General features: G+C 34.8%; 1 protein-coding gene across 3 annotated transcripts; it reads left to right on the top strand.

Annotated features, from left to right (window-relative positions):
* The first annotated feature begins 2,815 nt into the window (after nt 1-2,815).
* LOC140778445 (putative ubiquitin-conjugating enzyme E2 38) lies at nt 2,816-12,039 on the top strand. 3 transcript variants are annotated; one of them, XM_073123161.1, is made up of 8 exons: nt 2,816-2,985; nt 3,094-3,181; nt 8,492-8,602; nt 8,723-9,163; nt 9,248-9,311; nt 10,643-10,782; nt 10,869-11,180; nt 11,504-12,039. In XM_073123161.1, exons 1-8 carry the CDS (start codon nt 2,975-2,977, stop codon nt 11,816-11,818), a joined length of 1,482 nt encoding a protein of 493 aa, XP_072979262.1. In that variant the 5' UTR covers nt 2,816-2,974; the 3' UTR covers nt 11,819-12,039. The 3 variants fall into 3 exon arrangements, with proteins under 3 accessions (XP_072979262.1, XP_072979261.1, XP_072979263.1); XM_073123160.1 differs by having other exon boundaries at nt 2,816-3,010; XM_073123162.1 differs by having other exon boundaries at nt 2,817-2,985; nt 8,536-8,602; nt 11,504-12,038.

The following is a 12,039-nucleotide window of genomic DNA, read 5'->3' as shown; positions in this document are numbered from 1 at the left end:
AGTGCTCCGTAACTATTACTAGTTTCTTCCACATTCCTAATTCTCCTCATTCAATTAAAAAGTTTGTGAATTTATAGGAGAAATCTTATATCGGAATGAGCTTAAAAGAATTAGGGCTTTCTTTTTCACAGAGAAATAACCGACAATTTTGACGTAAGGGTAGAACAACAAAGGACTAATATTAGATATCAAAAGAATTTATTGCAATCAGCAAACCTTTTACCCGACAAACGAATATTAAGATTTCTCTTTTTTTCCCCTCAATTTGTAATTTGTAATTTTTTTTGAAAGGTAAATTATCTTTTTTTTATTATTATTCATGAGCCCAAATGCTAGATATGGGCCGGACAAAGGGCTAATCCTTCCTAGATAAATAGGCACTTAGGTTCCATCAAGCTTTTAGTTGCCTAGTCTAAGCTTCAAGCCATATGAGTCGCTAAACAATTGCTTTAAACCAAATGTCGTCGAGACCTACTCCAAGCCATTGTGCTGTCGAGCTATTCCTCCTAACTAACCACACCGCCGAGTTATTCCTCTTAACTAACCACACTGTTGAGCTATCAACCGAATCAAGTCAAGCCATCAAACCACCAAATATTGGTTTCTTATTTCTTTTCTAATTGTTAGTGCTCCGCAACTATTACTAGTTTCTTCCACATCCCTAATTCTTCTCGTTCAATTAAAAAGTATGTGGATTTATACGAGAAATCTTATATCAGAATGAGTTTAAAAGAACTAGGGCTTTCTTTTTCACAGAGAAATACCAGACAATTCCGACGAAAGGGTAGAACAACAAATGACTAATATTAGATATCAAAAGAATTTATTGCAATCAGCAAACCTTTTACCCGACAAACGAATATTAAGGTTTCTCTTTTTTTTTTCCTCAATTTGTAATTTGTAATTTTTTTTGAAAGATAAATTTTTTTTTTTATCATTCATGAGCTCAAAGGCTAGATATGGGCCAGACAAAGGACTAACTCTCCCTAAATACATAGGCGCTTAAGCTCTACCAAGCTTTTAACTGTCTAGTCTAGGCTTCAAGCCATATATATTGTCGAACAATTGCTTCAAACCAAACACCGTCGAGACCTACTCCAAGTCGTTGCGCTATTGAGTTGTTCCTCCTAACTAATCTTACTGTCGAGTCATTAACCGAATCGAGCTAAGCCACCAAATCACCAAATAATTTTTTTACACTATTATTTGGGGTTGAAGTTGAACCCTTGACTCTTTAGTCACTGAGAAGATACTTACCAACTTTACTCGGTATTTGTAATTTTTTTCTTCCTCAAATAAATTTTAATTGGATCATGGTCCCCATTTTCTCTCAAAAACAAATAGAAAAATAAATGATATGCCATCCATGGGTAACTTTTTATCCCATTTCTTTTTCTCTCTTTCTTTCCCGAGAAAGATTGGCAACAGTACCCCAATCAAAACGGCAAAAGAGAGTGATGCAATGAGAGGACTTCCCCATTCCAACCAAACATACCCTTAGTAGCTATCTTTCCAGAGGGGGATATATAACAGTTTTGTAACACTTTGAGTCAAAGGAACATTTATTAAACCATGTCTTCTTCCTCCTCCCTCTCTCCCTCTCCCTCTCCCTCCCCCTCCCTACATAAACTAAATCTGGAAGTAGGAATTTGACAGAGATAAGCGTGGTGGAGTCCAAGAAATGAACTAACTTCTTCTATATCAAGTTTACAATATACCTCCTATCTTGCGGCAATTCTAAGGTTCTCACGAACTCGGAGGGTGATAATTCATAATTTTTAAATATAAGTTACTGAATGGAAAAATAACTTATGTGAAAATTAATTTACTATATAAACAGTTAAGTAGAGTCGTCGAGGAGAGAAAAATAATTAAAGTACTGATGAACTAAAAAGTAACTAATCGGACAATTATTTGAGTAAAATAATTGCTAAGAAAAATTATCCATCCAATTTAGCGAGTTTATTGAGCTAGATACAATATCATAATATTTACTTAGACGAACTAGACCATAAGTTTGCTACTAATTTTTTTTATACTGGACTAGATATGTTCTAATTTATATAAAAAAATTTAAAATATTTATATATAAATTATTTTCTGAGATAATTTATTTAGAGAATATAAAATTTCCATATAAGAAATTGTTCACTAACTAATGTTTTTCGAGCACACCTAATTTCGTATTTAAATTATAAAATAAATAATTTAGAGGGCTATTTTGGTAAATAAACTTAGAAAACACAGGGGAGATTAGTGCGGTCAAAACTCTGCTGAACCCAGCAGATCACCTCTCGAAACCGGACGCCAAATGGCGCTCTCCCTTTCTATATGATTCACACGTGTCCTGGTTCGATTGCGTGGCAAACTCTAGTGGACGATGCGGAGGCTTCGCCCTTTTGCCTTGGATAGTTTAGCGTGAGGTAGTAATAGATAAGTGAGAGCACTGGGTTAGTCTAAGAACGTACCCAGAAGTTTAACCAAGAGATTGGTTTGGTTTGGTTTGGTTTGCTTTAGAGAGAGAGAGAGAATCTCAGTGGAAAGTGGGAGTCGTCGAAGAGGACTGAGGAGATATTATGCGAGCGGAAACGTAACCGAAAGGTGGTGACCCGAAAAAGTGACACAAGAAAAAGAACCAGTGACCGAAATATCATGGGTCCCACTAGTAACTCCCCAGACTGAGTCCTTCTTTTCAGTCCCCAGAAGAGTTTCTCTAATGTGCTTTTTTTATGCAACGGTCCTTTATAAAACTGAGAATTACTAACAGGTCCTTTCTTGTTTCATCCCTTTCTTTTCTTATTACTGTTCTCTGCTCTAGTGCGCTCTCTTTCTCTCTCTCTCTCTCTCTCTCTCTCTCTCTCTCTCGCTCGCGCTCTCTTTTCTCTCTCTCTCTCGATCGCCTCGGAGATACCTTTGAGGCGATCGGTTCGCCCAATTGGAGACACATTGACCTGCGTCATCTTGGGCAGCCTCCATGGATGTGGAGTACGTTGCCCACAATCCAATTTGGGTGTTGTTTTCTTCGGATTTTATCTTATTTACCGCATCTTGGTTTCCCTTGTTCTTACTATTTCTAACGATCTCCATGAGCAGGCAACGGAACTCTGAAGAAAGCACCTCGGGCGGGGACGTGGATGCCATGGACGTCGCCTGGAGCTCGTCGAAGCGCATGAGATTCCAGGTGCTGCTCCAACTTCCTCTTTGTTCTATTTGCTTGCCTTCCCGTTTATGCCGCGGGATACTTCTTCCTCTTGTTTCTTTGTGCGTTTAATTCCAGATTATTCGGTTAATTTTGTTTTCAAGAAATCCTTGTTGGGCCTGTAATTTTTGACTGTGGGTAGTATACCAAGTCGCGAAAATTTTGTTCTCGATGTGGGCTGAGATCATTTCCGGTTTCTCCTAAATTGGTGATCTGCATGATTGATTTGGTGCTTGAATTTTTGCTGGAATCAAATTTAATTTAAATTGATGCGTAAAAGTTGGAGTCGTGAGTCTATTTACAGAGGAAAGATTGTTGGTAGCAGAGTTAGTACTATTTGTGTTGCCATCATGATTTGATTCTTGTAAAAATTTTAGTTGTGGTAAATCATGCATGCGTGTGGGCGGTATTTTAGGTTATTTGTGTTCTTGATATTCATGGGAATAAGTCAGATAAGGTGGAAAGTTATTTTAACTTTGCAAGTCATAATTGAGCTCTGATTCTTTGGTTATAACTTAACCGAAAGTTGAAATTTCAATTGGAGAGTTGTTTATATCCATGGAGAAATATAGGAATAGGAGAGAAATAGAATCAAAGGGTGCTTCTTTTTTATATTCCCTTTTGGTCTTTGTGGACGTCTTTGTGCTGTGCATTTGTTGTTGATGCATTTTCTGATTTTGTATGAGAATGTGTGTTAGTGTGCATGCATATGTGTGCTGTTGGGAGAGGTGAATGTACTATATCGAGGCTATTGCTTCATTTAGGGGTCTCCATTTTAAGGTTGGAGAGCAAAAGAGTGGATCCTACCTACTTGAGTAATGCTTTTATTGATATTTCCATTGTTAAATGTCGAAAAAGAAAGTTGTTGCTTCAAGATGATTGAGGAAATGCTTCTAAAAAGATTCATCATTCATCTCTTAATATTGAGATTTTCCTCTATATCATCTTGTTCGCTATCATCAGATCTTTTATTTAAATTTTTCTATACTGATATGATGGACAGAATTTATGCAATGAGACAATTAGGACTGAGCAAGTAACAAGGTTCTGGCTCTGTCTATGTATTGCCATCATGAGTTCCATACCATCTTCTTCATTTGTAGAATCAACAAATCTGTCTGTAGTAAATACAAAGCTTGTGGTTGTTGCATGCATCTGTGTGCAGTTGGGAGTGCGCGTAACACTTCCCCACTAGCTTGTGAATGCCAAAGAAGAAGGAAACAAGAGAATAACAGAGGGAAAAGAAAAGATGGGGTATCTCTTCTAGTAAATGCATTTATCTCAGGATAGTTTGCTCTAATTAGGACATAGGGATCTATTTTTGTTCTTTTGTACCACATGGAGAGTTATTCATGGGCAGTGGAAATGGCTTATCCATTATATTGTGCCAATTTATATTCCATTTTTAGTGGGCTGAAACCAGCAATCTTATCTTGCTTTTGCCAGACACATGCACCACGTGTCCATGTATTATTACATGCATACATAATTAAATACAAAAAAGAATTGGATGAGTGACACTAACTATGTGAAGCTTGATTTGAAACCTTCACGAAAACCAATATTTGGCAGATCGAGTGGAATTAGTTCAATACTAATTACTTGATCAGCTGTGTTGAAGCTAGACTATATTAGCCTTCTAAGAAGTAAAAAGGCTTTTACTCTTCGCTGGTTCACATGAAAATAAACATTATAAAATCATCCCTTATCTCTTGCATTGAAATAAGCAACCTATAGCAAAATGATAATTGTCCTTATTTCCCTTTATCCTTGAATAAATGAATAGTGTTATACGGTCTTATACCTCAAGCTGAGTTTGGTCAGGTACAAAGATAACTAGTGTAAGTAATTGTGATCCTTGGTCTTTGTTCCATTATCCTGATTCGTGAGATATAGAAGCTTTCTTTTGTTGCTGAATGCATGAAACATTATAAAATCAGTGGGATTCTTTACATTCTAACAGGATAATAATAGTCATCACCAATTCTATTCACTTCTTAGGAACAAAGTAAGCTCCTATTCACTTCAAGAATATTTTTCTTTTGAGGAATATAACCAACCCCTTGTTCTATGATAATAGCTAAATAGTAAAATAAATTTTTTTTAGAATACAAATACTATTTATCAAAATTATATTTTATATGATACAATAACCTAATTATCAATTTACTCTAAATATCTATCTCATCAATCTTTTTTTTTTATCAAATCAAAGGGTATCTTAATTTTATAAAAAATAAAATATTTTGTTTTTCATTTTTTTTTCAATTTATATTATATCAAAGGTAATTATTATATTCTTATTGCATAATCCAATGAACATATGAATAGTTATTTCTAGAATAAATTCCTTATTTGGGCAATAATAAATATGAATTGTTATTCCTATTTCAACTTAATTCTGCATATGAGTGAGGTCTTAAGGATAGTTATTGGGACATTGTACTTCCATCAATTTAATATTGTTCAGTATACAATGCATTCCTCTACTATAAAGTAACACTATACGGAGAAATTGGGATAACGTTACTGTAGTTTTCAAGCTAAATTCTGCTTTTTGGTTGAAAGTAAGTGGTGTGCATAGGGGTGAAAATAGGTTGGATTAACTCTGACTGATTCGCTATCCGACCCGATTTGGATTGGGTTTAGATACAAAATTTCTATCCAATTCAAATAGTAAAAAAACTCAAATACGAATTCAGATACAGGTCGGATATAATTTTTAGATTCGGATACGGATATCGGATATCCGTTTACTTGCATTTTTTTTTAAACGATTTACAATTTTTAGTTTGCTTATAAATAGTGAATATTGATATTGTTACTAATTATGTTTTATATATTATTTGTAGAGATTAATTTTTTTAATTTTATATGTATTTGAATATAAAAAATTTATTATTCTAGAAACTCTTAATATTTTTGCATTAATTATGTTTAAATAAAAGATCATAATTTGTTTAAAATTTGATCGGCATTCATTTAAAATTCGATCCTCTATTCAAAAATTATCCGTATCCGTTTAGTTAGGATATGGTATTAAATTTTGCTATCTCCAATATCCATATCTGAATTTGTATTTGGACTAAAATTATGGATCTGGATATGAATTGATCACTATCCGGTCCATATCCGATCCGTTTTCAGCCCTAGGTGTGCAGGTTTTATCTTTGTTGTATTGCAAACAACTTTTCTACTCAAGGATACTAAAAGAGCAACATTGGGTTCTCAAGTTATATTTGGCTACAATTCTTTTCTATTATTGGGTTCAAAACTTCAAATACTAGGAGTAGAAAAATTCAAGGTTGTGTTTTAATTGCTTCTTTTTGAGATGACTAAGAATTTATATTTCCTACTTTATAGATAGGACAAACAAAATTTGAAGATATAAACAAGTTTGTCTTATAAAAAAGGTTGAGGATGTATCTGTCCTTTTTCCATACTTACATTTTACTTGCTAAACAAGTTGGTCTTATAAATGTGGTCTGGTCATTTCAGAAATAATGTACTTATCATCTTGTTTTATGTTAAAGTTAGAAGAAATATTTAGTCCTAACTCCTAAGCAGTTTACAGTTGGACAGTTGGAGGAGTTTCTATGTGAAAGATAGGATCCTCAATTTATTTTTTTTAGGTCTACATGATTTTCCATTGAGCACTTTAACAATATCTAAATTATATTTTCAACTTGTATTACCATTTCTGATGATAATTTTACATTTTCCCAAAATTAATCGTACTCTCTTCGTGATAAAATTTTATTCCAGACTTATCAAGTAAGAATGTGGGCTCCATTACTTCCTATAGAAGCATGGTTTTGCATCTTAATAGTACTTTGGTCAACCATTATATTGCACCTAAGCGTATCTAGGGTTATCCTTCAGGTTCACATTCGGAATATTATTGCTGGGGGTTGTTGGTTTTCTGTTATTTCTGAAAGTTGATCCAAAAAAAAAAACATACCTGCCCTTTATAATCGTTTGCTTTCTTACTTTAGGTTTTTATTATTTTGGCAATAGATTTTCTTTTTCTTTTTCTTTTTCTTTGTTGATATATTGTCTATATGTGTAGATGTGTAGTTTAGGTTGGTACTTGACTATCCAACCTAGTTGGAATATTTCTCATTTTTGACACCTCATGCCGAAAAACTCATAATAAATGTACTTGAATAATTCACTCGATTGAACAAAACATGTGCAGTTCAGGTGTGAATTTAATGTAGTCCATCTTATGTGAATGCTTTATTATGAAGCATACAGTTCGATAGTGATATATGATGCCAATAATCAATAATCAAGCAACTCTTTAAAAAGCTTTTGGCGGGCACATGACAACTGGTTAGGCTGGTAATAACTAATAACATGAAGCAAAATTTAGCAATGTCAATATATGATATGAATTTAATTAATTCCAGTATTTAATCTAGACTAAAAATGAGAAGATGAACGGAAGGGTCATAATTACAGTAGTAGTTATAAAACTGAAGCAAGAATTCAATCTAGACACAGAAGAAATCACAAAGTCAGGTGCATGCCCTTTTGTATTAGCTCTTTTCGGTCATATCAGAAACTAGCCTTAAAGACAAGGTACTGACACTGAAATCAGTAGAAACATAGACAGAAGATGAAATACCCTGTTTAGATTACCTGCTAGATCAGCAAAAGAGAGGCCAAGGTTAGAATAAGTCAATAACAACAACATAATGCAGAGTTATTTTCCACAATTTGAGTAATGTCAGTAAACGAAGCTGGGATTTGATGGCAGATTCTTGGATGATTTGCTGCAGATCTCAAATTCCTGCAGTACATCAGGATTTTTCCTCCAAGTGAGGTCAAAAGGGTAGCAGCGACAACATAAGGCTAGCCTGCAGTAGAGTTTAAAGATGATAGTTTTGATAGAACAGTGTTGTAGGATTCTTTTCCATTTAATAAGAAAATACTCCTGACTCTAATTGAGCTTTAGCAGACGAACTATGTCACCATGCCCTAGCTCAATTGTCATACACAACTATACACTACAATGTATCAATGTATCACTTTCTTCTCCATCCTGTTTCATTGCATGTGGAATTGTTTAGTGCAGCTACTCCTGTTTATTATCATGGTCAAGTAGAGTACATCTGGATCATATAGTATGACATGCACCTAGTATTACTATAGTATCATATTTTGGTTTGCTTTTCTAAGTTAATCTGCTCATATAGTTCCTTTGAAAGTTTGAAAAATAAATGGACTTCTGCAGTTGTTCAAATATTATTGTGCTTACGTATAAGGCTAACATTTTGGGCATTTTAGGCTGTTCATCTTGAGGTAAATTATGATTTGGATCTTCTGTTCAGTGGTGAAAGTTCTTCAAATCACAAGAATAAGCAAACCGTAGCAGCCACTATGGATTGGCAAAGCCAAGTAAGGGTGCTGATTTTTGTTAGACTTTAAAAAAGAACATTTCATCCTATGAGCTAACTTCTCTTTTGGAAAATTTCTATCATCATCTTGTATGGCTTTTCTTACTGTAATATTTTTCAGGGCTCATCTTCCAATGATCATATTGGTTCTAGTGCAAGCAATGGTTTGGAAATTGATGCTCTGATAACTAACTCAGAAGCTTCTGAGCCAGAGTTACAAGATATTGACTATTTTGGCGAAGATGAGGAATATAAGTATAATGAAGATGAGGAATACAACTATAATGAAGATGATGAAGATTACTATGACTATGATTCAGAGTTGATTGAAACAGATTATAACTCTATTTTGGCTGCTAAATTTGATGATTTGGATCTACCGCCAGGTGTGGAGGCCATGGTACCATGGTTGCAGGATTCTTCCTCTGAAGGACCAAGTGATTATAAGCCAAGGGCAATAATTCAAGATGAAATTGATTCAAAATTCAAGTTATTTAAACAGTTCGATATTGTTCAAGATTTCTCAGATCATCATTTTGCCAAGAAATCTGCAGTGAAGAAGGTAAAAGTTAAGTTTTCATCCTCCTGTTCTTACTTCATTTTTTGTCTTTCCGTACTTAGTTTTCTTGTTGGCCTGTAAAATTAGCCATTGAAAGATTGGGCAACTCGGATCCAACATGAGTGGAAGCTCCTGAAGAACGATCTGCCAGGTTAGTGCTTTCTATTTTTGAAGTCTTGCAGTTTTTATGCGAGTTGTTTACTCTTTTTTAATGTTGTCAACCAGTTGATATTGCACTCAGCCAGTTTAAGTGATTGTTAGTAGCAAATTTAATTTCATATTGATCAAAATTATTTTATACAAATTACAATAACAATATTTGTTTATTTATAACTAATGAAAACCTTTTGCATTTGCTCCCTTTTTACAGTATAGATTGGATAGTATAATTATTCATTTACCTCGAGTCTTTGTTACATCTAGGGAAAACTATTATACACTTAATCCCGGAGTAGATGATCAAACATGTTGTCATGACTGGAACTGCCTGCAATGGAAAATGAATTGTTGTAATATAATCAGGTAAAACTCGACAGGAAGACAGCAGACATATATATAGCAGAATCCTTTTCTAATCTAAAGCAGCTAATGAACCCCACTTTAGAAGAACAAAACTGTCTAGCTCACATCCTTGTGGCTAGTACATATTAGATGAATATTATGATGGCCTTTTTGATATCCCATTGGTGTTGAGTATGCGCAATGCGCCTGCACCCAACATTGGAGGATCGGAGTGTAGCTAGAGCAACTTAGAGAGTCACTTAGGATTCATAAATGTGGGTAGCTTTGTTCTTGTTTCTGTTCACCTAAAATTAGAGCAGGGAGGGAGAATTCGGGCTTTGGGATTTGGGATGTTTCTCTAACAATTCTATATTGTGATGGGAAATCTTCAGGGGTTGAGGAGGCACTTTGAGATTTCAGAATATGTAGTGGCATGCATATTTTTTCTATGTAATAACATTGGTTTGCTATGTTTCTTAGGTGGAGAACTTTAGGAGAAAGCACATGAACTGTCTCTCAACTCACAGGCTGAACTTTCATAAATTAGATCTGATATGCATGAAGTAACTCTTCAAGATTTCCTTTTCTTTTTATGTTTAATGTCTGAGCATGTCTCTGGGTCTCAGTTGTTCCTATAGTATTCTGCAGAACACCAACAAATCTTATGAGTGCAAGGAAAGTACATTGAAGTGATTAGTTCAATGACAATTTTTTGCTATGATTATCCACCAGCTCTATTGGATTTGGGTATGAATTTCTTCTTCCAAGATCTGTCCAATTGGAAAAGTATAACTAGATACAGTAGCTTACTCTTAATCTACAAGATCAGTGTGTTGATTGCACCATTGCAAAGTTATCTTTATAAGCATTATCCTTTTACTCTCCAGAATATTCTTGTGTAAGCTGAATATTTTTGCTGATGCTAGAAATTACTTTGGACTAATTTATTTACAAACGTCAACTGATAAAATTCCTCAACAGAGTCCATTCATGTTAGAGCTTATGAAGAAAGGATAGACCTGCTTAGGGCTGTTATAGAAGGACCTGTTGGAACTCCATATCATGATGGCCTCTTCTTTTTTGACATCCGGTTTCCTTCCAATTATCCTGACTCTCCTCCTGTGAGTGATTCCTCATATTCCAGGCAATCTTTTCCCCTGCATTTTGGTTTGCATAACTTTGATTTCTCTTCATTAATACCTTGTAGTTGGTGCATTATCACTCTGGTGGACTTCGACTCAATCCAAACTTGTATGAGTCTGGAAAGGTCTGCCTTAGCCTTCTGAATACATGGAGTGGCAGCGGCTGTGAAAAGTGGAGCAAATCAAATTCAACCATGCTGCAAGTACTGGTCTCTATTCAAGCTCTTGTTCTGAATGAGAATCCTTATTTTAACGAGCCTGGATATGCACTGCAAGAAAATACTTCTCATGGAAAACTGAAGTCCTTGGCTTACAATGAGGAAACCTTCCTACTATCCTGCAAGACAATGTTGTACTCACTAAGAAGGCCTCCAATGGTAGGGACTATTCCTCTATTCACCAATGGCATCTAATGCTTATGGCCTTGTTTTTTGAATTTAGGGACACCTAATCTGATTTAATAACTAAATATCTTTTTATCTTTTATAATATTTAACTAAGTTTACTCTAAAAATATTAAGACTAAAAAATAAATCTAACTAATCAAGTTTGGAGCTTAGCTTTAAAGTAAACAAGGTTATATAAGAATGAAGTGTCGTAGGTCAACTAAATTGGTTCTGAACTATGAGCTTCTTACATTTGTCTTTAGCATTATAAGCTTTAGAAAGACTCATAGCAAAGCTTATTTGGCTTAATGCAGCATTTTGAGGACTTTGTTGCTGGACATTTCTGCAAACATGGGCGTGCTATACTTGTAGCATGCAGAGCATACATGGATGGTGCTCGTGTTGGGTCCATCATCCAAGAGGGGGAGGAGAAGGAGAAGCTAGAGATCAGCAACCGCTCTGAAATGTCCAACACCTTGCCTGGCAAACGTTTTGAAAATTTCAAGGCCTCACTAAAGAAGCTTTTTGAGAATCTTCTGATGGAGTTCAGCGTAAAAGGAGCTAACTGCAAAGAATTTTTTGCTCAGGAAGTCGTAGTAGATAAACAAGCTGCTGCTGGAGAGCCCTGAAATACTACATAAAGACTATTACATTTTTGCATAGGAAAACTCGATAGTTCACATCTTGTTCCCATATAATAGGAAATAATCAACAGTGTGGTGATCTGTTAATCAAACTTTAAGTGTCTGGTGGTAGTGTATGTAAATATTTGTAGCCTTGGTTTGATACTAATGAAGGATAATATAGCAACTAATTTACTTTTAATCTGCAATACCTTTTCTGGTGGTCT

The sequence above is a fragment of the Typha angustifolia genome, chromosome 15 (assembly GCF_048772165.1).
Source record: "Typha angustifolia cultivar Huaian chromosome 15, ASM4877216v1, whole genome shotgun sequence".
NCBI classification, from domain to species: Eukaryota; Viridiplantae; Streptophyta; class Magnoliopsida; order Poales; family Typhaceae; genus Typha; species Typha angustifolia.
Note: the sequence above shows the minus strand (reverse complement) of the source record. Positions and strands in the feature narration are given on the sequence as shown.